This window comes from Halichoerus grypus, chromosome 15, assembly GCF_964656455.1.
Source record: "Halichoerus grypus chromosome 15, mHalGry1.hap1.1, whole genome shotgun sequence".
In the NCBI taxonomy this organism is placed as follows: Eukaryota; Metazoa; Chordata; class Mammalia; order Carnivora; family Phocidae; genus Halichoerus; species Halichoerus grypus.
In genome coordinates this window covers 44,454,837-44,481,717 of record NC_135726.1, presented here as the reverse complement: position 1 = coordinate 44,481,717, position 26,881 = coordinate 44,454,837, and the positions used below count along the sequence as shown (strand labels likewise).

General features: G+C 42.6%; 2 protein-coding genes across 3 annotated transcripts; both read left to right on the top strand.

Annotated features, from left to right (window-relative positions):
- The first annotated feature begins 4 nt into the window (after window positions 1-4).
- LOC118545954 (protein FAM187B-like) lies at window positions 5-26,881 on the top strand. Of its 2 annotated transcripts, none has more exons than XR_013444138.1 (2): window positions 5-431; window positions 26,472-26,589. XR_013444138.1 is itself a non-coding variant. In XM_036108558.2 (2 exons), the coding sequence occupies exons 1-2, from the start codon at window positions 23,398-23,400 to the stop codon at window positions 26,857-26,859; spliced, it is 1,101 nt and encodes a 366-aa protein (XP_035964451.2). In that variant the 3' UTR covers window positions 26,860-26,881. The 2 variants fall into 2 exon arrangements, 1 of the variants encoding a protein (XP_035964451.2); XM_036108558.2 differs by lacking the exon at window positions 5-431 and adding an exon at window positions 23,398-24,110 and having other exon boundaries at window positions 26,472-26,881.
- On the top strand, window positions 9,206-9,922 carry LOC118545959 (protein FAM187B-like). The gene has a single exon (XM_036108568.2). It carries the CDS (start codon window positions 9,206-9,208, stop codon window positions 9,920-9,922), a length of 717 nt encoding a protein of 238 aa, XP_035964461.1.

Sequence of the window (26,881 nt, the reverse complement as noted above, 5' to 3'; positions counted from 1 at the left end):
CGGAAGTGGGCTGACCCAGGTGCGCTCCGGCCCCGAGGGTCGGAACCAAGTGACCAGTCCGCCGGGAGGGCGCCTGCAGACTGGGGAACCTGTCCTGCCCTCTCCTTCCCCGGGCGGAGCCGAGCAGAGTGTAACTCACGGAAACCGAGGCCCAACTGGAGTGATTCACCTGTTGAGGGGGGCGGGTCCCTCCCTGCACCTGTCCCCGCTCTGCCCACACCCCTCTCCCCGGCTGGCGATGGACCCGCCTAGGCACATCCTGCGGGGAGGGACGAGGCTAAGCGTGGAGCTTTGGGCAGGGAAAGGCTCCGGTCCAGGGGGCACCGGGGCGCTACGGGCCTCTTGTGTCTTCCACTTAGATGACTTAAAGAACCGACTGAAGTTTCTGGAAAGGAAGGTCTGCTCTCTTCGGGACGCCCGAGGGGAATCAGGTCCAGGAAAAGTTGGAATTCTCTTTCGAAAGTCTTCCCCGCCTCCCCCTGCCCCCCCCCCCCCGAGTCGCGGTTCAGTCCCCGGGCATCCCTCGCTCTGGACACTCTGGCTCTTAAAGGGGCCGAGTGGAGGCGCGGAAGTAGGGATAGGTTTCCGCTTAAGGATCGCCAGGGCCTGGGCCACCTGCGCCCGGGGGCGGGGCGTGTCGAGGCTCCGGAACGCGGGGCGTTCAGCGCGGCTCTTCTGCCCCCCCAAGGCTGCTAGGGGAAGCGCCACCTGGGAAGCACTAGGCGCTTTCTCGGAGGGACTCCCTGGAGGTCGCCAACTGGCCGCTGGCTGGCCGGTGCGGTGCCCGGGGATGTTTTGTTCGACTGCATCCTGTTAAAATTCAGGTCGGATCACGTAGATCTATCTGCTCAAAACCTTCCTGTGGTTCCCCTTCCCAGAAGAAACCAAACTATAGTGGCCCGAGCCCTCTCTGACCTCCCCTCCTTCCCCCCTCCCCCTGGCTCATTCAACTTCAGCCACACTGGCGGCCCCTCTGCCCCGTTCTGGAATGTGTCTCTCAGGCTCCCACCTCTGGCCTATTGCCCTTACTACGACTCCCTCTGCCCGCACCCCCTTCCTGCAGATGGCCACACGACCTTCCATCTCCTTTAGGGCTTTACGTAAAGGTCATTTCTTATAAAATTTCAACCCTTTCACGTCCCTCCCTCACCTCTTTATTTTTTGTGTATGTGTGGTAAAATATACCATAGTGCTTACCATTTTAGCCATTTGTAAGTGTACAATTCAGTGGTATTAATTACATTCCCAGTCCTACCTACCTGTCCCCAATATAAGCTCTGTATCAATTCAACAATAACGCCCCATTCCTACCTGCCCCCCAGCCCTTGGTGACCTCTCTTCTACTTTATCAAATTGCCTATTCTGAGTACCTCGTGTAAGTGGAAACGTCTACCATTTGTTACGTCTGGCCGTAGAGAACAAAATGGAGTCTCTCATGTCAAGCAGCGGCTTTGTGTCAAGCCGTGACGCAAGTAGGTAAGGTACCGCAGCGGGGAGACATCCCCGGGACCAACGTCAGCTGACACCCCAGAACGGATAATGAGCAGAACCAGAGAAGGTCCAGAGACCCAAAACTGATTAAATCCCTTTAAAAAGGGAAGGATTTTTTGGCCAGTAAACTCTCAGACTCTTCAGACCTGACCCCTCTATGTCTGACCACGTAAAAAAGGCAAATGCCCCCCGAAGCCTCTGCCGGATTGATCTCCGGACAGAACTGACACCCTTCGTGGCTTGAACATCAGAAGCAGTAAGTGCCAAGAGCTGACCTGGGCCAGACGGAGGCCTTATCTCAGCTGCGCGCCCACAGACTGACTTAGCATTTGGTTCGTTCACTTCCTGCACCCCTCTGTTACCTTGTTTGTTGCGCGGGCTTGTCTTCTGTCCTGCTTTGTGTGCTGTGTCAGAAGCCAAGTTTAATCGCATGGTGAATTGTCACTGAGTTTGGAATCCTGCACCTGTTTTATAATTGTGATTTAACTTTTTTTTTTTTTAAGATTTTATTTATTTATTTGACAGAGAGAGATAGCGAGAGCAGGAACACAAGCAGGGGGAGTGGGAGAGGGAGAAGCAGGCTTCCCGCCGAGCAGGGAGCCCAATGCGGAACTCGATCCCGGGACCCTGGGATCATGACCTGAGCCGAAGGCAGACGCTTAACGACTGAGCCACCCAGGCACCCAATTGTGATTTAACTTTGCTTTATGATCGAATAGAGCTGACATTGTGGAAAGACACAACTCGTGTGTCTCGTGACACTGGCTCATTCACTAAGCGTAATGTTTTCGAGATTCATGCATGTCGTAGGCTATATCACAATGAAAATTTCCTCCCGTTTTATGGCTGAATAGTATTTCATTGTATGTATAGGCCACATTTTGTGTATTCATTTACCTATTGTTAGACACTTGTGTTGTTTCCATCTTTTGGTTGCGGTGGTTGTTGTTTTAAAGATTTTATTTATTTGAGAGGGAGTGCGAGAGCGCACGTGCCCGAGAAAGAGAGCACAAGCCGGAGAGAGGGGCAGAGGGGGAGGGAGAAGCAGGCTCCCCACTGAACAGGGAGCCCTACATGGGACTCAAGTTTATTAACTTTACCTCTCTTCAATTTGGATGCTTTTTACTTCTTTTTCTTGTCTGATTGCTGTGCTAGGATTTCTAGTACACTGTTGAATAGCCGCAGTGAAAGTAGGCATCCTTGTCTTGTTCCTGGCCTTAGAGGGAAAGTATTCAATCTTTCACCATTGAGTGTGATATTAGCTGTGGATTTTCCATAATACCCTTTATCAGGTTGAGAATTTTCCCTCTATTCTTGGTTTTCAGAGAGTTTTTGTCAGTAAAGGATATTGGATGTTGTCAAATGCCTTTTCTCCAACTGAGATAGTTGTGTTTCTTTTCATTCTTTTTAAAATTTTAAAAAAGATTTTGTGTATTTGAGAAAGAGAGCACGAGTGGGGGGAGCGGGAGGGGCAGAGGGAGAGGGAGAAGCAGGCTTCCCGTGGAGCAGGGAGCCCGATGTGGGGCTCGATCCCAGGCCCTGAGATCATGACCTGAGCCGAAGGCAAATGCTTAACCGACTGAGCCACCCAGGCACCCCTCTTTTCCTTTCATTCTATTAATGTGATGTATTACTTTGATTAGTTTTCTTATGTTGAACCACTCTTACATTCTTGGATAAATCCCACTTGGTCATGCTGAGTAGTCTTTTAATATGCTGTTGGATTTGCATTGCTAATATTTTGTTGTGATTTTTGCATCTATATTCATAAGGGACATTGGTCTGTAATTTTCTTTTCTTGTGATGTCTTTATCTGGCTTTGGTATCAGGGTAGTGCAGGCTACATAGAATGAGTTAGGGTTTCCCCCCTCTTCAGTTTTTTGGAAGAATTTGAGAAGGATTGATGTTAATTCTTCTTTAAATATTTGGTTAATCTGTGAAGTCATCTGTTCCTGGCTTTTCTTTGCTGGAGGTTTTTAATTACTGCTTCAATCTCTTGTTACAGGTCTGGTGAGATTTTTCTATTTCTTTTTGAGTTAGCTTAGGTAAATACATGTTTCAAGGAATATGTCCATTTTTTCTAGGTTACCTAATTTCTTGGCATCTAGTTTGCTCCTAGTTTTCTCTTGTAATCCTTTTTATTTCTGTAGGGTCAGTAGAAATGTCCCCACTTTCATTTCTGATTTTCGTTATTTGTGTCTTCTATCTTTTGTTCTCTGTCAGTCTAGCCAAAGGTTTGTCAGTTTTGTTGATATTTAAAAAAAAAAAACAACTTATGATTTCATTGCTTTTCTCTTTTTCCCTATTCTCTATTTTATTTGTCTCTGGTCTACTCTTCATTATTTCCTTCCTTCTGCTAGTTGTGAGTTTAGTTTGCTCTTCTTTTTCTAGTTCCTTAAGGTATAAAGTCAGGTTACTAATTTAAGATTTTTTTAAAATACAGGCATTAAAAGCTATAAATTTCTCTCTAAGCAATGCTTTTGCTGTATCCCACAAGTTTGGTATATTGCATTTTCATTTATCTCTAAGTATTTTCTAATTTTCCTTGTGATTTTTTTGACTTACTGTTTAAGAGTGTTTCATTTCCACAGTTGTAAATTTTCTATTTTCCTTCTGTTATTATTGATTTCTTACTTAATCCCATTGTGATCAGAGAAGATAGTTTGTATGATATCTATTTTTTAAATCTACTGAGACTTAGTTGGTGGCCTAACACATGGTATATGCTGGAAAATGTCTCATGTGCACTTAAATTTTGTTGTTGGGTAGAGTGTTCTGAATATGTCTGTCAGGGCTAGTTAATTTATTGTGTTGTTCAAGTCTTTCATGTCCTTACTTATTACCTGTTTGTTCTATCCATTATTGAAAGTGGAATATTGAAGTCTCCAACTATTATTGTAGAACTATCTATTTCTCTGTGCAATTCTATCCACATTTGCTTCATATTTTGAGGGTCTGTTATTAGGTATATAAATGTATTGGGTATAGCTTCTTGCTGTGTTGAAACTTTTATTAATAAATGCTGTCCTTCTTTGTCTCTTGAAACCTATTTCAATTTAAAGTCTGTTTTGTCTCATATAAGCATAGCCATTCCGACTCTCTTTGGTTACTGTTTTTCCTGTCCTTTCACTTTCAACTTATTTGTGTCTTTGAATCTAAAGTGAGTCTCTTGTAGACAGCCTATAGTTGGATCAACTTTTCTTTATCTATTCTACCAATCTCTTGTCTTTTGATTTAAAGAAATTACTGATAAGGAGGGACTTATTTTTGCCACTTTGCTATTTATTTTTTGTATGCCTTATAACTTTTTTTGGCCCCTCATTTACTCCATTACTGCCTTCTTTTATGTTTAGTTAATGTTTTTATTTTATTCTTTTTAAGATTTTATTTATTTATCTGACAGAGAGAGTGAGCACAAGCAGGGGGAGCAGCAGGCAGAGGGAGAAGCAGGCTCCCCGCTGAGCAGGGAGCCCGATACGGGGCTCCATCCCGGGACCCTGGGATTCTGACCTGAGCTGAAGGCAGACGCTTAACCAACTGAGCCGCCCAGGCGTCCCTAGTTAATGTTTTATAATAAAATGTTTTTATTCCCTTCTCATTTCCTATTGTATATATTCTATGGTGATTTTCTTTGTGGTAACCCTGGGAATTACATTACACGTAAAACCCCCTAAAGTTATTACACTTGAATTTGAATTTATACCAGCTTAATGTCAGTATCATATAAAAACTGCTCCCAGGGCGCCTGGGTGGCTCAGTCGTTAAGCGTCTGCCTTCGGCTCAGGTCATGATCTCAGGGTCCTGGGATCAAGCCCCACATCGGGCTCCCTGCTCCGCGGGAAGCCTGCTTCTCCCTCTCCCTTCCCCCTGCTTGTGTCTCTCTCTGTCAAATAAATAAATAAAATCTTTAAAAATAAAAAAAAAATAAATAAAATAAAAACTGCTCCTGTTTATCTCTATCACCTCCATTCTGTTATTGGTGTCTCAAATTACATCTTTATACACTATTTTCCCAATAGCAAAGATTAATAATTATTTTTATGGATTTTCTTATAAGTCATGTAGACAATTAAAAGTGGAATTTAATACAATAATACTAACTTTTATAATTGTCCATGTATTTACCTCTGCTGGAGATCTTTATTTCTTCCTATGGCTTCTGGTTACTGTCAAACATCCTTTCATTCCTATCGGGAGGGCTCCCTTCATCATTTCTTTCAGGGCTGGTCTAGTGGCAACAAACTCTCAGCTTTTGCTTATCTGGGCATGTTTAATTTTCCCCTTATTGTTGAAGGACGCTTTTGCTAGTTATAGAATTCCTGGTTGAATTTTTTTTTTCTTTCAGCACCTTGAAAATTTCAACCTGTTGCCTTCAGGCCTCCAGGGTTTCTGACGAGGAATCAGCTGAAACCCTTACTGGGGATCCCTTTATGTGACAAGTTGCTTCTCTCCCTGCTTTCAAGTTTGTCTCTTTCTTTTTGGCTTTAACCAGTTTGATTACAATATGTCTTGGTGTGGATCTTTTGGGGTTAATGCTATTGAAGTTCAGTGAGCTTCTATGATTTGTAGATTCATGTCTTTCATAAAATTTGAACGGTCTCTGGCCGATATTTCTTCAAATGTAATTTTGTAGCAGCTTTCTCTCTCTCTTCTTCTGGGACTCTAACAATATGTAGGTTGGTCTGCATGATCGTGTTCCATAGGTCCCTTAAGTTCTGTTCACTCTTCTTCAATCTTTTTTCCTCCTGTTCCTCAAACTCAGTACTTTCAGTTATCCTATCTTCAAGTTCACTGATTGTGTCTTCTGCCTCCTCACGTCTGTTCGGAACCCCTTGAATGAATTTTTCATCTCAGTAATTGTATTTTTCAGCTCCGGGATTTCTTTTTGGTTCTTTTTTATATTTTCTATGTCTCTAGTGATATTTTCATTCTGTTCATACATCATTTTCCTGTCTTTCACCATGTCTTCTCAAGCTCCTTGAACATTTTAAGACCGTTGTTTAAATCTTTGTCTAGTATGTCTACCACCTGGCTTCCTTGGGGATATTTTTTTTCCTTTGAATGGGCCATGCTTTTCTGTTTCTTTATACCTTATGATTTTTTTGTTGAAAACAGACATTTGAATCTTATAATGTGGTGACTCTGGAAATCATATCCCCCCACTCCCCAGGGCTTGCTAGCAATTGTTGTTGTTGTTGTAGGGTGTCTCTATGCTGGGGATCAGCCTGAGGGGAAAGCTTAGGGTCATCTCAGATCTCTTCTGAGTTTGCATTTTTCCCTGGGCTTCTGCAATGACTTTCTAAGTTCCCCTACCTTATGTATGTATTGTTGCTTACAAATGTCCTAATCCCTAAATGTCTGGCTTCCAAAAAGGAGAAAACCCAGAGGCTGTCCCTTTAAATCTCCTGGAAGCTGCTTCAGCCAGTGAGGGTCAAAACAATGGTGGTCTGCTTCTGTGTCTGCACTTTTGTGATCAGAAGTAGTAATCTGCAACCAGAATATAAAACCCTGATATTTAGAGAACAAGGTCCTTATTGTGCATTCTCCAATAACAACACTGGCTGAGCACTTTATTTGCAAAATCTCATCAAATCTTCATAAGTGCCCTTTGTAGCCAGAACCATTAAAATCCCTATTTTGAAAATGAGGAAACAGGTTCCCAAAGAGAAAGCCATTTGATCAGGCTTCCATTGCAGAAATAGATTTCATTGCAGTTCTTTAAATGTGTGAGAAAGAGAAAAAGCAGCCTCTGATAGCTGGGAGCTGACCTGACACTAATAACAGTGTTGGTGTTACTAGAAGCTGGCCTAGAACTCACAGCTAGATCATGTTATGCTGTTGAACATAAACAATTCCACAGAACACCAACATCACACAAAGCCTCTCTGTGACTATGGTGAACCAAGACAAAAATGAGATCAATCTATAATCATGTCTGAAAAGACAAAACAGAACATTGTCCAAGCCACAAAATACCAAACGTCCCCTCCCAGGTCATATGAGTGACTACTACTCTAGCTTCGCTGCATTCTTCTCAGCTTCTAGGTAATATGGAATTACTCTCACCAAGTAAGCATTCTCTTCTACATCTCTCCTATATACAAAGCCCTGATTTTGTTTGTCTTAGATGACTTCTGTAGTCAGAGAAGGTTATACTTCCCCAGTCCTAGAGAACACATTCTGATTGTTAAGCCAATCATGGAAATTCTGTTGTCTCTCAGGGATTGGTTTGGGTCTGCACATGGGACCTAATCCTGGCCAATGAAACCTTAGGAGATCTGATGGGATGATTTTGGAAATGATTTCAACTTTATGATATAAAAGAACACTCCTTGTAGTAAACATCAACTGCGGTAATCATTACTGATTTCCTTTTGCCAAGTGTTTCCTGGGCATAGTAGAATTCCATTTCTTTTGTTGGGTTGATGGATTGGTGGTGCCATGTAACTTTGTGGCCAGTGGTTTGTGAGCAAGTGACAGGTGTCATTTAAGGCCAGAGCATTTAATTGTAGACATGAAATCCTACAGAGCTCTCTTTCTTCCTCCTCTGGCATGAAACTAGAAATGTGTGAGATGGCTTTCCATTATCCTGGGTCCCTGAGTGATTATAATGCCAACCCACAATGGACATGGAGCTTGAGTGAGAAGTAAACCTTTGTTTTTGTAGGTCATTGAGATTTGGAGTAAGTTTACTATAGAAGCAAATAGCCTATCTTGAGTGATACAGAAATCGGTATCAGGAGTGAGGTGCTGTAACCAGAAATAAAAATGTATGGCATTGGCTTTGACACAGGGCAAAGGGAACAAGAAAATTTATTTGAAAGCAGCAGGATGGAGACTGTTGCCTGAGATACTTTTAAAGGCAGATAATATACTTCATGAACTTGCAGCTTTAGGGGAAGCAGTTGGAATACAGAAGAGTAGGAGTGAAAATTCATTAAAGTTGGCCCAAAATTGGGAAGGCCTTTGAGAGACAAAATCCAATTAGCACTCAGATTCTGCCAAGGATAAAATCAAGGGTACAGCCCTAATTAAATCATTATTAACCATTGTTAAAATCTCTGAATGAATTAAAATGCTCCCAGAAAATCCTTAAGATACTCCCAGGTAGGCAAAAGGGCTCAGTGAAAGAGAGATGAAGAATATGGCTCTCCATATCTCCTGATAATGGTGCCTCTGTCATGACAGAGAGAGAGAGAGAGAGAGGGAGGGAGAGAGATGGGGAACACCTTGAACAGAACTGTGGATGTGGGTTTTTGGCAAGTGGAGTTGGCTGGAGGCTTATAAGAATCCTTAGGTCCCAAACTTTGGAAGACAGGGAAAAGGCTGAGAACACTGCTCATGTGGGAAGGAGGGCACATCTTTCAATGCCACCTCAGATGCAGCCAAGGTTAATAATGGAAAAAGAGACATCTCTCTGGAGAGTGGAGACATGAGCCGCAGGGAACAAAGATTTAGAAAACATCCGCAGCCCACCTCAGTGAGCTGATCTGGTGCTATCTAATTAAGCAGTCCTCCCCAGTTACGAGACAGGAGGACCTTGCAGTATTTTCTCAGTGGATTGTAGAAATGGTACAGGCCAGTGATTTCTGTGTACTCCAGAACGTGCAGCAGGCCCAGGTTTCATTCCACTTGGGGCTGATGCCTGAGTTCTGTGGATGACTTCATAATGCCCAGGATGGTTCCCAGCATCCTTTTGTAGTCTCGGGCTACCATGTTGGCCCCCCTTTGGCTGCTTAGCCTTTCTCTCCCCACTCTGTGGGCCCAGGTATTAATCAGGTGTTCCTATAAGAGTCTCTGCCAGCAGGCCCTAGTCTCGGGCAACGATGTTGTTCTGCAGTGTGACTATCCCAAGTCACTCTGGTACTTCTCTTCCATTCTGGGGGAAGATCCCTTCCTGCTCTCCTCAATGCCTAACATAAAGAAACTGCCTGGGGGCAGCCTTCAACTGACCAACCCTCAGCCGTCCCAGACAGGCCTCTATCACTGCCAGGACAGTGACAATGCCCTTGTGGTAGAGTATGAGATTGATTTCCAAGATGTCAACACCCTGCATATTACACACAAAGGCCTGGGCCAAAAGCCCCTGCAGAATGAGACCCTGAGTCTGGGTGGCCATGTACTCATCTTCACCCAGTGGGAGCCCTGGCAGGACTGTAACCGCTGTGGGGAGCCGGGGGAGCGGAAGCGCCTGGGCTACTGCTACGTTGAGGAGCCCCTGGAAAAAGCCATGCCCTGTTGGCTCTATCTGAGAACGGAGAAGGCACACTCCACCCGTCTGCGGCCTGAACTGCAGGTGGAAGCCTGCTTTGTACCCTGCGAGCACATCAAGGAAACCAACCAGCCATACTTCATCTTTGACATTTATCAGTTGGGCAAGATGACCAACACCATGTGGCTTACCTGCCCCTTGGCCTCCATCTACAGGTGACTGGACCAGGGCATCAGCCCTGCCTTTGATCCTCGCCTAGGCTTTGTTTCCTATGCCCACGTGAGGCAGGGGTTTGCCTTCCAGTGGGAATGCAGGCTCTGTCTCCCAGCCCGTAAGCCTTCATGGTCAGTCTAGGAAGGGGTCTCTTCACTGGCTTGTTCAGATGTTTATTCAGTAGGAACTTCTTCTGCTCCTTCCCAAGCCAGACCCCGGGCAGGTGATGCTGGGGACACAGTGGTGACCAAAAGGGTTGGCTGTTTGTATATATATTTTGGAGTCAGCTTGTAGTTTCCATCCCCCCACCAAATCCTATTTTTTAATAAATTGGGACTTCATTGAACCTAAAGATAAATTTGGGTAGAATCAATATATTACAATATTCAGACTTCCAATCCATGAACATCATAAATATTCCCATTATTTAGGCTTTGTTTAATTTCTCCCAGTAATGTACAGTTATTAATATAGAGATGTTACATGTATTTTATTATATTTATTCTTAAATACTTCATTTTTCATGCCATTACACATTGTGTCTTCTTTTATGGATTTTTTTTAAAAGATTTTATTTATTTATTTATTTATTTGACAGAGAGAGAGAGATAGCAAGAGCAGGAACACAAGCAGGGGGAGTGGGAGAGGGAAAAGCAGGCTTCCCGCCGAGCAGGGAGCCTGATATGGGGCTCGATCCCAGGACCCTGGGATCATGACCTGAGCCAAAGGCAGATGCTTAATGACTGAACCACCCAGGTGCCTCTTCTTTTATGGATTTATAATGCATGATTTAATAAGTTGGTACATGAAATAAAATAATCCAAGGTTGTAGAGAGTGTTTTGACTATTGACAAAATTTTAATATACCTGATATTAAAATCTGATTCAAGTCACAGATATATATTATAAATATGACACACAATATATATTATATATATTATTATAATATATTATATTATACATTATTAAATATATTATGTTGTACACATGAAACTAATATAATCTTATATTTCAGTTATACATCCCCACCATATACAGAGAGAATGTCATAGTTGAAATATGACATTATATTAGTTTCAGGTGTACAACGTAATGATTCAAGATTTCTATACACTGTGAAATAATCACCACAATAAGTCTAATTACCATCCATCTCCGTACAAAATCACAAAAATTTTTTTCTTGTCATAAGAACTTTTAAGATTTACTCTCTTAAAAACTTTCAAATATATAATAAAATATTATTGACCTCTGTCACCATTTGTCCATTATATCTCCATGTGCATTACATCTCCATTTATTTATTTTATAACAAACTTATAAGTTTGTACCTCTTGACTCCCTTCACCCATTCCACCCACCCCGCAACCTTCCTCTCCTCTGGCAACCAACAATCTGTTCTTCGTATCTATTTTGTTTGTTCATTTGTTTAGTTTTTTAGATCCCATGTGTAAGTGGAATCATATGGTATTTGTCTTTCTGTCTGATTTATTTCACTTAGCATAATGCCGTCAAGGTCCACCCGTAGTGTCGCAAACGGCAAGATTTCATTCTTTTTTAATGGCTGATAGTAGTCTGCTGTGCATATATACTATGTCTTCTTTATCCATTCATCCATTGATGGGCATTTAGGGTGTTTCTGTATCTTGGCCATTGTAAATAATGCTGCAGTGACCATAAGGATACATACATCTTTTCAAATTAGTGTTTTCATTTTCTTCAGATAAGTTCCCAGTGGTGGAAATGCTGGATCATATGGTAGTTCTATTTTTAATTTTTTGATGAACCTTCATACTGTTTTCCATCGTGGCTGTACCAGTTTACATTCTCACCAACAGTGCGCGAGGGTTGCTTTTTCTCCACATTCTCATCAACACTTATTTCTTATCTTTTAAATAATAACCATTCTAACAGATGTAATGTGATATCTCATTGTGGGTTTGATTGGAATTGCCCTGATGATAGTGATGTTGAGCCTGTGCATGTTCATGTGCCTGTTAGCCAGATGTATGTCTTCTTTGGAAAAATGTCTGTTCAGATGCTCTGTCCATTTTTAAGTTGGATTATTTGGCATTTTTTGTTTTTGTTTTTGGTATTGAGTTGTATAAGTTCTTTATATATTTTGGATATTAACCCCTTATCCAAAAAATAGTTTTCAAATATTTGCTCCCATTCATTAGGTTGCCTTTTCATCTCGTTGATGGTTTTCTTTGCTGTGCAGAGCATTTTAGCTTAATGTAGTCCCACTTGTTTATTTTTACTTTTGTTGCCTTTGCTTTTGGAGTCAAATCCAAAGATTTGTTACCAAGACCAATGTCAAAGAGCTAACTGCCTATATTTTCTTTTAGGAGTTTTATGGTTTCAGGTCTTATATTTAAGTCTTTAATCCATTTGAGTTCATTTTTGTGTATGGTGTAACATAGGGGTCTAGCTTCATTCTTTTGCATGTAGCTGTCCACAGTTTTTTCCAACACCATTTATTAAAGAGATTGTCCTTTCCTCTGAATGTATATTCTTTCCTCTGAATGTCCTTTCCTCTGAATGTATATTCTTTTTTAAAGTTTTTTTTTATTTTGATGAAGTCCAGTTTATCAGCTTCCCCCCCCTTTTTTTTTAAGATTTTATTTATTTATTTGACAGAGAGAGAGAGCACAAGTAGAGGGAGCTGCAGGCAGTGGGAGAGGGAGTAGCAGGCTCCCCACCGAGCAAGAAGCCCAATGAGGGGCTCGATCCCAGGACCCTGGGACCATGACCCAAGTCAAAGGCAAATGTCTAACTGACTGAGCCATCCAGGCGCCCTTCCGTATTGCATATTCTTGATCCTTTATCATAAATTAATTAACCATATACACATGAGTTTATTTCTGGGCTCTCTGTTCTGTTCTATTGATCTATGTGTCTATTTTTATGCCAATACCACACTATTTTGATTACTATAGCTGTGTAATATAGTTTGAAATCAGGGAGTGTGATGCCTCCAGCTTTGTTCTTTCTCAAGATTGCTTTGGTTATTTGGGGTCTTTGGAGTTCCACACAAATTTTAGAATTATTTGTCCTATTTCTGTAAAAAATGCCATTGGAATTTTAATAGGGTTTGCCTTGAATCTATAGATTGCTTTGGGTAATATAGACATTTTAGGAATATTAATTCTTCCAATCCATGAGCACAGAATATCTATTTATTGGTGTCTCCTTCAGTGACTTTTAATTTTCAGTGTACAAGTTTTTCACCTCCTGGGTTAAATTTATTCCTAGATATTTTATTCTTTTTGATGCAAATGTAAATACAGTCATTGTCTTAATTTCTCTAATAATAGATAATGTATAGAAAGGCAACTGATTTTTGTACATTGATTTTGTATCCTACAACTTTACTGGATTTGTTTATTTTAGCAGTTTTTTGGTGGAGTACTTAGGGTTTTCTATATATAAAACATATTATCCACAAGTAGTGATGGTTTTACTTCTTCCTTTCCAAGTTGGATGTCTTATTTCTTTTTTCTTGTCTAATTGCTCTGTCTAGGATTTCCAATACTATGTTGAATAAAAGTGGTGAGAGTGGGCATCTTTGCCTTGTTCCTGATCTTAGAGGAAAAGCTTTCAGCTTTTCACCATTGAGTATGATGTTAACTGTGGGCTTGTCATATATGGTCTTTGTTATGTTGAGGTACATTCCCTCTATACACACTTTGAGAATTTTTGTTATAAATGGACATTGAATTTTGTCAAATGCTTTTTCTGTATCTACTGAGATAATCATATGACTTTTATCCTTCATTTTGTTAATGTGGTGTATTGCATTGGTTGATTTGTGGATGTTGAATCATCTTTGCATCCCTAGAATAGATCTCACTCGATCATGATTTATGATCCTTTTAATGTATTGCTGAATTTGTCAAGGATTTTTGCACCTGTGTCCATCAGATTAGCCTGTAATTAATTTTCTTCTGTTTTCTTTCTTTCTTTTTCTTTCTTTTTCTTTCTCCCCTTCTTTCCTTCCTTCCTTCCTTCCTTCCTTCCTTCCTTCCTTCCTTCCTTTCTTCTTCCCTTCCCTTCTCTTCTCCTCCATCCTCTTCCTCCTCCCTCTCCTTCTCCCTCCTCTCCTTCTTCTTCTCCTAAAAATAAGTTTGAAAGCATTTCTTACTCTACAATTTTTTGCAAGAGTTTGAGAAAGATAAGTATTACATCTTCTTTGAATGTTTGGTGGAATTCACCAGTGAAACTGTCTGGTCCTGGACTTTTGTTTTTTTGGAGGTTTTAGATTACTGATTCAGTCTCCATACTAGTAATCAATCTTTTTGGATTTTCTGTTTCTTTATGATCCAGTCTTGGAAGATTTTATATTTCTAGAAGTTTATCTGTTTTTTCTTGGTTGTCCAATTTGTTGGCATATAATTGTTCACAATAGTCTCTTATGATCCTTTATATATAAATTTTAAAGATTTATTCATTTATTTTAGAGAGATAGAGTGTGCACAGGTGGGAGGGGCAGAGGGAGAGGGGCAGAGAATCTCCAGCAGACTCCACGCTGGGTGTGGAGCACCATGTGGGGCTCAATCTCACAACCCTGAGGTCATTACCTGAGCCAAAACCAAGAGTCAGACGCTTAACTGACTATACCACCCAGGCGCCCTGTGATCCTCTATATTTTTGTGGTATCAGTTGTAACTTCTCCTCTTACATTTCTGATTTTATTTATTTGAGCCCTTTCACTTTTTTTTAGTGAGTCTAGCTAAAGGTTTGTCAGTTTTGTTTATCTTTTCAAAGAACGAACTCTTAATTATGTTGATCTTTTCCACTGTCTTTTGAGTTTCCATTTCATTTTTTTCTGCCCTGAACTTTATTAGTTCCTTCCTTCTACTAACTTTGGGTTTCATTTGTTCTTCTTTTTCAGTTTCTTTAGGTGTAAAGTTAGATTGCTTATTTGAGATTTTTCTTTTTTCTTGAGGTAGACTTGTATCACTATGAACTTCCCTCTTAGAACTGCTTTTTCTATATCCCATAGATTTTGGTATGTTGTATTTCCATTTTCATTTGTCTCAAGGTGTTTTTGATTTCTCCTTTCATTTCTTCATGGACACATTGATTGTTCAGGAGCATGTTGTTTAATCTCTACATATTTGTGATTTTTTTTTCCAGCTTTCTTCTTGTAATCGATTTCTAGTTTCATACTATTGTAGTTGGAAAAGTTGCCTGATATGATTTCAATCCTCTTTAATTTATTGAGACTTGTTTTGTGGCCTAACGTTTAATCTATCCTAGAGAATGTTCCATGTGCACTTAAGAAGAATGTGTATTCTAGTGCTTTGGATGGAATGTTCTGTTATATATCGATTAAGTCCATATTGTCTAATGTGTCATTTAATGCTGATGTTTCCTTATTGATTTTCTGTCTGGATGATCAATCCATTGATGTAAGTAGCATATTAAAGTCCCCTACTATTGTTTTACTGTCAGTTTCTCCCTGTTAATATTTGCTTTACATATTTAGGTGCTCCTATATTGAGGGCATTAATATTTACAGATGTTATATCTTGTTGTACTGAACTCTTTACATTATGTAATGCCCATCTTTCTCTTTTATTGCAGTCTTTTTAAAAAAATATTTTATTTATTTGAGAGAGAGAAAGCACAAACATGGGGGTGGGGAGAGGGAGAGGGAGAAGCAGACTTCCCACTGCGCAGGGAGCCCAGCACAGTCCTCTATCCTAGGACCTTGGGATCATGAGCCACCCAGGTGTCCCAGTCTTTATTTTAAAATCTATTTTGTTAGGCGCCTGGGTGGCTCAGTCGATAAGCGTCTGCCTTCGGCTCAGGTCATGATCCCAGCATCCTGGGATCAAGCTCCACATCGGGCTCCCTGCTCCGCGGGGAGTCTGCTTCTCCCTCCCCCACTCCCCCCGCTTGTGTTCCCTCTCTTGCTGTCTCTCTCTCTGTCAAATAAATAAATAAAAAATCTTTAAAAATAAATAAATAAATAAATAAAATCTATTTTGTCTGATATAAGTATAGCTACCAGCCCTTTGTTTATTTTCATTTGCATGAAACATCTTTTTTTATTCCCTCACTTTCAGTTTGTGTGTAACTTTACATCTGAAGTGAGTCTCTTATAGGCAGCATATAAATGGGTCTGGGTTTTTTTCTTTTTTTAAATCCATGCAGCCACTCTATGTCTTTTTTTCTTTTTTAGAGACATAGAGAGAGAGAGCAGGGGAGGGGCAGAAGGTGAGGGAGAGAGAATCTTAAGCAGGCTCCACTCCCAGTGCAGAGCCCAACACAGGGTTTGATCTCACAACCCTGAGATCATGACCTGAGCTGAAATCAAGAGTCGGATGCTTCACTGACTGAGCCACTCAGGCACCCTTATGTCTTGTGACTGGAGAATTTAGTCCACTTAATGATTTAAAGTAATTATTGATAGGTATATACTTATTCCCATTTTGTTAATTGTTTTCTGGCTGTTTTGTAGTTCCTCTCTGTTTCTTTATTCTTCTCTTGCTCTCTTCCCTTGTGGTTTGATGACTTTCTTTAGTGTTATGATTAGATTCCTTTCTCATCTTTTGTGTATCTAGTATATGGTTTTTGCTTTGTGGTTACCATGAACTTCACATATAATGGCTTATATATATAATAGTCTATTTTAAGGTGATAGCAAGATAAGTTGAACACATTCTTTTTTTTTTAATTTTTTCCAATTTATTTATTTATTTGAGAGAGAGAGAGAACATGGAGAGAGAGGGAGAAGCAGACTCCCCGCTGAGCAGGGAGCCCAACGCAGGATTCGATCCCAGGATGCTGGGATCATGACCTGAGCAGAAGGCAGATGCTTAACTGACTGAGCCACCTAGGGGCCCCAGTTGAACACATTCTAAAACTCTGCATTTTTACTTCCATTTTATGTTTCTGACATCACATTCTACATCTTTTTATTTTTGTGTATCCCTTAACTAATTATTATGAGTATAGTTATTTTTGCTAATTTTGCCTTTTAACCTTCATACTAGCTTTGTGATTAATCCACTACCTTTACTATGTATTTATCTTTACCAGTGAGATTTTTACTTTCATTCACTTCTTGTTACTAATTAGTGCCCTTTCTTTTCAGCATAAGGAAGTTCTTTTAACATTTCTCATAAGGCTGGTTTAGTGGCAATGAACTTCTTTAACTTCTGCTTGTCTGGAAAACTTGTTTCTCTCTTCAGTTCTAAATGATAACCTTTCTAGGTAGAGTATTCTTGGTTGGAAGTTTTTTCATTTCAGCATTTTGAATATATTTTTCCACTCCCTTCTGTCCTGCAACATTTCTGCTGAAAAATCTGCTGACAGTCTTATGGGGGGGGGTCCCCTTGTATGAAACAAGTTGTTTTTCTCTCACTGCTTTTAAGATTCTCTCTTTATTCTTAACTTTTGACATTGTAGTTATAAATGTGCTTGGTGTGGATCTCTTTGGGTTCATTTTTTGTTGTTGTTGTTGGAACTCTCTGGGATTCCTGGATCTGGATGTATGTTTAAGGAAGTTTTCAGCCATTATTTCTTCAAATAGTGTTCTCCCTTCTCTTTCTCTCTTCTCCGTCTGAGACTCCTATAATGTGAATGTTATTCTGTTTTTTATTGTCCTGTAGGTCCCTTAAGCTATCTTTACTTTTTGAAATTCTTTTGTTTTTCCTTTTTGCTGCTCTGTGTGTGAGTTCCACTGCCCTGTCTTCCAGATCACTGATCTTTTCTTCTGTTTTATCTAGTCTGCTGTTGAACCTTTCTGCCCCTGTAGTGTATTTTCAGCTCAGTTATTGTTTACACTTCTCTGGCTTCTGTTTGGTACTTTCTTAGATTTTATTAATTAATTTTTTTTGGTTGAAGTTCTCACTGTGTTCATCCATTCTTCTCCTGAGTATCTTTATGACCATTACTTTGAACTCTTACTCTATCAGGTAAATTAATTATCTCTATTTTTTTTTTCTGAAGTTTTATCTTGTTCCTTCATTTGGAACAAACTCTTCTGTTTCCTCATCTTGCTCAACTATCTATGTTTGTTCCTATGTATTAGGTGAAACAGTTACCTCCACCAGTCTTGAAGGAATGACCTTGTGTAGGAGATGAACCTTTATCATTCAACCTTGTCCTGGTTCTTGGTTTTCTCTCATACCTTTGTGATTGTCCAAGCAGCCTGACTTATTCTCAATAGGTCCCAGTTGTTGAGGGTGTGCCAAGACCTGTCAGAGTTTCAAAGGGAAGAATCTCAGTCAGCACCTAGTTTTTGGCTGATTGGAAACCAGACCCTCTGGCAGCAGCTTTCAAATTATGCAAATTTATATAGTCCTATGGTACTGCAATTGTAAACTCTGCTGACCTTTAGACTAAGTGATCTACAGGTGTCCCTTGTGTGAGAGTAGTGAAAATCGGAGCTCCTGGTGAGTATATAAGCTCCTTTCTTGGAGGTAACAGTGAACTGTACTGAGACCAAGGGAGAGCACATAGTTGGTGTCCCTTGGCCTACATTCCCTGAGAACTCCTTCATAACCTCTAGATGTGTGGCAAACTAGAAGCCTGGCCCTCAGGCTAAAACTCTAGGATGAGTAAATAGGTCTTTTTCACAGGAAGACTGCGATGTGTTTGCTGTCTGGGGAGTGCCCTGGGGATAGTAGCCTGCCAAGAACTGTCTCTCCAATTGTTTCAGTCCCATGGGACCCAGAAAAACAAACTCTCACACACACACACACCCCAACCAGCCACCAGAACCAGGCAATCAAGGGGAATCCCCTGTGTCAACTGTGTGTACCTGCTAGCTTTCATGGGGCAGGGGGAGAGCACAGGACTGGGTGCACCCATCAGCTTTGGCAGGGTTGCAGGTGAGGGCAGGGCTGGGACACATGCCTGTTAGCATTGGAGGGGCAGCTAGAGAGACAAATTGTATCTTTTAAATTTTATCTTCTAATTGTTTGTTGTTGGTCTATAAAAATATATTTGGTATTTGGGGTTTTTTTTAAAGATCTTATTTATTTATTTGTCAGAGAGAGAGAGCACACAAGCAGGGGGAGCGGCAGGCAGAGGGAGAAGCAGGCTCCCCGCTGAGCGAGGAACCCAATGCAGGACTCCATCCCAGGACCCTGGGATCATGACCTAAGCCAAAGACAGACACTTAACCAACTGAGCCACCCAGGCGTCCCTGTATTTGGTATTTGTATATGACTTTGTATCAAATTATTTTGCAAAATTCACTTACCTCCAGTAAAATGCTGAGTGGAGAAGCTGATGGCAGACATGCTTATGTTGTTCTTAATATTTCACTAGTAAATATAATACTGCTCTAGGTTTTTAATAGAAAAACTATTAGAGGGGCGCCTGGGTGGCTCAGTTGGTTAAGCGACTGCCTTCAGCTCAGGTCATGATCTCAGGGTCCTGGGATCGAGCCCCACATCAGGCTCCCTGCTCAGCGGAAGCCTGCTTCTCGCTTTCCCACTCCCCCTGCTTGTGTTCCCTCTCTGGCTGTCTCTCTCTGTCAAATAAATAAATAAAAATCTTTAAAAAAAAAAACAAATAGAAAAACTATTAGATTAATAAAATTCCCTTTTATTCCTAGTTTTCCAAAAGTTTTGATCCATGAATGAGTGTTGAATTTTTTTGTGTTTGTTTGTTTGTTTTTTAAAGATTTTATTTATTTATTTGAGAGAGAGAGCACATGAGAGGGGGGAGGGTCAGAGGGAGAAGCAGACTCCCTGCCAAGCAGGGAGCCCGATGCGGGACTCGATCCAGGGACTCCAGGATCATGACCTGAGCCGAAGGCAGTCGCTTAACCAACTGAGCCACCCAGGCGCCCAGTGTTGAATTTTATCAAATGCATTTTCCGCATCTCCTGAGATGATAATATGGTTTTTCTCCTTTATTATGATAATATGGTGAATTACATTTATTGTGTTCATATGTAAACCCAACCTTGCCTTCCTGGGATAAACCCAATGTGGTCATGATATTTATTCTTTTTGTTTATCATTGGAGGAAATTTGCTAATATTTTGTTTAGGATATTGTGTCCTTGTTCATGAAAGAGATTGGCCTGATATTTTCCTTAGTTGTAATAACCTTATATGGTTTTGGTATTAAGGTGATGCAGGCCTCATAGAAGTTTGGAAGTGTTTCATCTTTTTATATTTCTGGAAAGATTTTGAAAGATTGATGCCATTTCTTAATTGTTAAGAAATATTTGGAAGAATTCAGTGGTAAAGCTTTCTGGCATTAGATGGTTTTTTGTGCATAGGTTTTTAATTACAGATTCAATTTCTTTCATTGTAAATATAGAATAGTTCAGATTTTTTCTTGTGCCAGTGCTGTTAAGTTTTTCAATGAATTTATCCTTTTTATCTAAATTTTTATAAGTTTTGGCCAAAAGTTGTTTTTAATATCATCCGATTATCTTTTTATGCCTGTAAGATCTGTAGTAATGTCTCTTTTTTCATTACTAGTATTCATTATTTAGGCCTTCTTCCTGTTTTTTGTCAAGCCCTGCATTGGGCTACGTGCTGGGTGTGGAGCCTACTTAATAATAATAATAATAATAATAATAATAATAATAATAATAATTTTTAAAAGTCAGTGTAGGGCCTTATGATTGTTACTTTGAAAGCATGTATCTTTTTCTCTCTGGCCATTTTTATTATTTCCTCTTTGGTTTTCAGCAGCATTTTCCTATAACGGGCCTAGGTGTGGCTTCATTTATATTTATCCTACATGGGGTTTGAAGGCCATCTTGAATTTATTGCTTGATGTCTTTCATCAGTTTTGGAAAGTTTTCATTCAGTGTCTTAAAATATTACTTATGTTCCTGTCTCTCCTTTGCTTCTGAGTCTACATTTACATGAATGTTAAAACTTTTCACCATGTCTTATATGTCTCTTACACTCTTTTCTGTATTTTCTTATCTTTTTTTTTTTTTTTTTGCATGCTTCAGTGCAGATATTTTTCTGTGGGCCCATCTTTTATTTCCTTAATCCTCTTTTCTGTTGTGTTTAATAGCTTGCAACCCTTTCTAGTGAATTCTCAATGTCAGACATTTTATTTTTTAGTTCTAGTATTTCCATTTGATTCTTCTATATAGGTTCAAAATCCTCATCTTGTCATCTCCTGGACATATTAATCACAGTTATCTTAAAGTCTATAGTTGTTATTAGGAAGAGTGTTAGTCTGATATAAGCTTCTCAATTGTAGCAGTAAGCGGAAACCTTACCCACACTATTTAAAGAATAGCAGGGAATCTGGATTCTCATATGAAATCTCTTGGATTTTACATGTTGGTCACTGATTTAAATATTCTAAAAACGTCCTAGGGAGACCAATGAAAACATTTATTCAGGCTGGATCCAGCCAGTTTGTTACTTCTCACCTAGACAATGTGAAAATCAGAAGTGGGGTATTGCACAGTTTCCACATAGCCTTGCTTACTTGTTTAGAAAAGATTCCTGGGCGGGCAGAGGAGAGAGAGAGAGGCAGGGAGATGGAGGGGAGGCAACAGAAATGTAGATGTTAATGTGTCTCAGGTAGAGGGACTTTATAAGGTCCTGAGAAGAGACAAAAACTCTAGATGGTTTTAATAGATGTGAGAACAGAGGGGATGTGTGGCCCACTCCTGGGATGAAGGTGGCAGCAAAATGCCATAGAAGCAGCAGTTCCAGAGTCTAAGCGTACAGCTTATGCCAAACACAGCCTGTAGAGGTCCCCACATGGGACAGGGACACGGCTAACAGAGCCCCCAGCCATAAGGAGCCTGGGAGAGAGGAAGACAGGATGTCTTAGCAAAGACCCAAGTGAACCTCTAACCTCACCCACTCACCACTCTCCCCCTTGTCCACTACTTCTTAGTCACTCTGGCCTCTATGCCCTTTAAATATGGCAGCCATATCAGGGTCTAGCCATCTCTTGGGAATATTCTTCCTTCAAATATCCACGTGGCTCTTTATCTCACTTTATTCAAGTGTTTGTGAAACTTTACCTCCTCAGCGAGTGCTCAGACAGGCCTGATCATCCTCCCTCAAATAGCTCACACCCACATACCAACCTTCACTTTCTATCCCCATTTCCCTGCTCTTATCTTTAGCAGTTATTGGGTAATCCTCATTATTTGAGGATTCCATACTTGTGAATTCACCTACTCGCTAAAATTTATTTATAGCCCCCAGGTCAATACCCACAGTGGTTTCAAAGTCATCTGCAGACATGCATAGAGTGGTGGAAAAAATTGAGCCACCTAACAATGCGCATTCCCAGCTAAGGTCCAACACCATGACACTGCCTTCTGGTTTCAGCTCTCCTACTATTAACAAGTATCCTTTTCATGGTCTGTTTAGGGCCATTTTTTGTTGTTGTTGCATTTTTGTACTTTTTGTTGATTCTGCTATTTAAAATGGCTTCCAAGCAGAGCTGAAGCCCTGGCCAGTGTCCCTAAGCACAAAAAGGCCGTGATGTGTCTTACGAAGAAAATGCGTGTATTAGATAAGCTTTGTTCAGGCAATGTTAATGAATGAACAATATATATTAAATAAGAGGTCTTTAAAGAAAAATACACATAAAGCAAGGTTATGTGTTGAGCAGTTGACAAAAATGTTATGACCAAAGGCTTGTAGGACCTTAAGCCTGCATTTCTCCTAGGAACAATGTTTCAGTATTTGCTAATTCAGCAACTTTATAGAACCGTTATAACTGCTATGAATAAGGAGAATCTACTGTACCTGCTATTATGTATTATATATTTGCTTATTATCTCTCTTTTCCACCAGAAGGTAAGTCCCAGGGGGGAAGAGGCTTTATCTAACCTGCTCAGAGCTGTGATTAGAAGAAGGGCCAGCAAGCACATGGTAGGCCTTTGGTAAACATTTGTGAAATGAGTGAATGATGGCAGATCAAGCCTGCACAATAATTATTTTTAATTTCAGGACTGAGAAGAAGTTTAGGAAGGAGACACCTGAGAAAAATATTTATTTGTTTAAAATGAATTAAATCATGCCCCTATCTGTGGAAAGAGTCTGGGACCAGTGTGTGCAAAGGTCCTGAGGCAGGAGGAGCCTTTTGCTTGCCTGATGTTTTCAGGAGATAGCAGGGAGACCAGTGTGGCTGGGATAGGAAGTCAGAATGGTAACCAGAGAGGATTTATTCACCTCTCCACGCCCACCACTAAGAATCATGCCCAGAACATAGTCAGTATTCGGAGAAAAATGTATCAAATGCTCACATGTGACACTTGAATGCCAAAGCCGGGGATGGTAGAGAAAACCCTGAAGAGACAAATTAAGTTTCTTCCTATCCCAGCAGAGTGGAGGACTTGAAATAGAAATGAAATAGAGTTGTTAAATTGTCGCCAGTCAAATGGGGGCTGTGACCTCACACACCCCTGCTGTGGCCCATAGGACACCTCACCCTCACTGGGGCCTGGGTTTCAGGGGTGACTTCACAATGGCCAGGGTAGTGCCCTGCCCACTGCCACAGTCCCAGTCCATCATGCTTACCACCCTGTGGCTGTTGCTCAGCCTCGCCGTCCCCTTGCTGGGGTCCCACGCTTCCTTCAGCTGTCCCAACGAGAAGCAATGCCAAAAAGCCCTCCTCTCGGACAATGACATCTTTTTGCCCTGCAACTCTTCTGGGGCACAGTGGTACTTCTTCTTCCTGCAAGACAAGACCAGCTGGTCTGACAAAGTCTCCAGTGTTTCCAACATCGAAATAATACCCGAAATCGGCATTCTCATCCGAAACCCGTTGCCCTCCCAGACGGGCTTCTACCATTGCCGGGACAAGAATGGCGTCCAAGTGGTGCAGTATGAGATTGATTTCCAGGATGTCAGCACCCTGCATATTACCCACAAAGGCCTGGGCCAAAAGCCCCTGCCGAACGAGACCCTGAGTCTGGGTGGTAAGGAGCTCATCTTCACCCAGTGGGATCCCTGGCAGGATTGTAACCGCTGTGGGGAGCCGGGGGAGCGGAAGCGCCTGGGCTACTGCTACATCGAGGAGCCCCTGCAGGAGCCCATGCCCTGCTGGCTCTACCTGGGACATCTGAAGCTGTGGTCTAGCCGCTTGCAGCCCGAGATGCAGGTGGAGGCCTGCCAGGTCCCGTGTAAAATATCCACGTTGGATTACGTCACCTTTGACAACTTTGAGATCAATGAGGATTCAGGATCTGTGTGGCTCACCTGCCCCATGGGATCTATCTACAGGTGACTCTGTGGGCATCCATTTAAGAGATGGGGAAACCACAGCTCGGAGGGGCACAGTCCTTGTCCAGGGGGAGCCATGGTGACCCTAAATCCTACCCACTTGGCTGTGGGGTCCCCCTTGCCCTCCTTCCCCCACGGGCCTGTGGCAGCCCCTCCCTTGCAAAGGGGGAGCCCGAGGAACCTCTTGGGGCCTCTGCAGCCATCTGCTCTGTCAAATCTGGTCCCACCACCTCCGTCTGGTGTTCTTTTCCTTATTCCCGCTGTGACTTCTCTTCTCTTTCCCACAATCTCTTTTGTCTCCCTTCCTCCTTTTTTCCTCCTCCTTTAAGTATAAAAGTAGCACATAGTCTCTACAAAGCCCCCACAGTTCAGGAAAGTACATGAGCCCCTGCTAGCTAGCCTGGGACACTGCTCCATGTCATTTGCCAGACAAGCAGTTCCCAAGTGCCAGTCATCGGGAACCCCAGAGAAGAATCAAGAGAGGTGGGGCGCCTGGACGGCTCAGCCGGTTAAGCATCCGACTCTTGATCTCAGCTCAGGTCTCGATCTCAGGGCCGTGAGTTCAAGCCCTGCATTGGGCTCATGCTGGGTGTAGAGAGAAGAGAGTTCACTGAGGCTTCAAGAGTTGCCACATCTCTAGGGAGCTGAGTAGAGTGGCATTCCATGTGAGGTTTATGTCTTGGACTCTGGATTCAGCCAGGCCTGGTCTCCACACTTCCCAGCTGTGTAACTTTGGGCCTGTGGCTTCTCTCTGGGCCTCAGTCTCCCCATCTGTTGAATGGGGGTTGTATGAGTTTCCTCGGGCTGTCATCACCAAATACCACGCACTGGGTGGCTTAAAACAACTGGAATGTGGTCTCTTACAGTTTTGGACGCCAGAAATCCAAAGTGAAAGCTTCACCAGGGCCCTGTGCCCTCTGAAATGCTGGGTGGAAGCCGTCCTTGCTTCCTCCTCGCTTCTGGGAGTGGCGGGCAATCCTTGGCCTTCCCTGGCTTGCAGCCGCGTCCCCCCAATGTGCCCGTCATCACTTGGCTTTTTTCCTGTGTGCTTGTGTCTGTGTCTGTCCTTTTCTTTTTTCTTTTTTCTTTTTTTTTTTAAGATTTTATTTATTTAACAGAGAGAGACACAGCGAGAGAGGGAACACAAGCAGGGGGAGTGGGAGAGGGAAAAGCAGGCTTCCCGCCAAGCAGGGAGCCCGATGCGGGGCTCGATCCCAGGACCCTGGGATCATGACCTGAGCCGAAGGCAGACGCTTAATGACTGAGCCACCCAGGCGCCCCTTTCTGTCCTTTTCTTAAAAGGACACGGGTCATGTTGGATTTAGAGCCCGGGGACACTTCAGTCAGACCTCATCTTTTTTTTTTTTTTTTAAATATATATATTTTTTTATTTGATAGAGAGAGACACAGCGAGAGAAGGAACACAAGCAGGGTCAGTGGGAGAGGGAGAAGCAGGCTTCCCGCAGAGCAGGGAGCCTGACGCGGGGCTCGATCCCAGGACCCTGGGATCATGACCTGAGCCGAAGGCAGACGCCTAACGACTGAGCCACCCAGGCGCCCCCAGTCAGACCTCATCTTAACGAATTACATCGCCAACAACCCGATTTCCAAAGAAGGTCACCTTCCGAGGTTTAGAACATGCGTTTGGCGAGGACACTATCCAACTCAGTACGGCAGGCTTGCTGGCCCCGGCCTCATGGGGTCAATGTGATGTCTGAGGGGGCAAATGCCTATGAATAAAACATACGGTATTCTAGATGGTGATAGGGGCCGGGAGGGGGGGATGGGAGCGGAGGAGAGGATCCATTTAAATACGGAGGGCAGGGAAGCCATCTGAGAAGTTGCCAAGACTGAAAGGTGAGGGCGCCCTGTGTGCTGAGGGAGAGCACTCCCTGCGGAGGGAGGGGCAAAGGCCCTGAGGCAGGATGGGGCCCAGCCTTGTTGGAGGACCGCCTCAGAGGCAGTGCGGCTGGGGCAGAGTGAGAGAGAGCGAGGGAGAGTGGAGAGAATGAGGCGAGGCAGGGAGAGCAGGGGTGGGGGGTGGGGGGCAATCACGTAGGCAGTGTCTCTCACTCATTCCTCCAAGTAGCCCTGTGAGGCGGGTACAGTCTTCACACCCCCAGTTTTCGGCGACGGAGCGGAGGCTCAAAAAGCTAGAGGCCTATGCCCCTTGCCCATTTAGGGCGGGGTGGGGCTCCGAGCTCCCCGCCAGCCTGGCCCCGCCTTCCCCACACACTCTTGGAGGGGGTGCCCTGTTGGCTGCTCCCCAGGGTGGAGGGTGCCGCCGTCTCCACCTCCTTCCAGACCTCCGTCTCCCATGCATCCCCCGGCTGCTGCAGCTCACCTTGTCCTCCTTTGCAGGCCCATCCTCTGGGAAATCAACGACATGCCCCTGACCTGGCAGAGCCAGCTCTCCAACCAGGGCTTAAGCACCATTCTGGAACCCACCAACGGTGGCAGGCAGCTTCGGGTCTTCGAGCCAGCCATTTACAAGTGCTTCGTGAAGCAGGAACTCGTGGCTTACTTCAACCCCAAGCCCTTTCCGGATGTGCCAGAGATCCTCAGGCAAAGGGAAGCCGGACCACAACAGGAGTCAAGGGAGGCCTGGAAGGGGAAGGCCGGGTCCGTCCTCAAGGGGCTCAAGCTGATGCTGCTGGTGGGCATTGTCCTGGGCCTGCTCGCACAGCTGCTCAAGCTCTTCCATCCTTCCCAGGACAAAAGAAGCGACCGGGTGCTGCTGGTGAAATAAAGAGACCCCTCGGTGCCCAGGA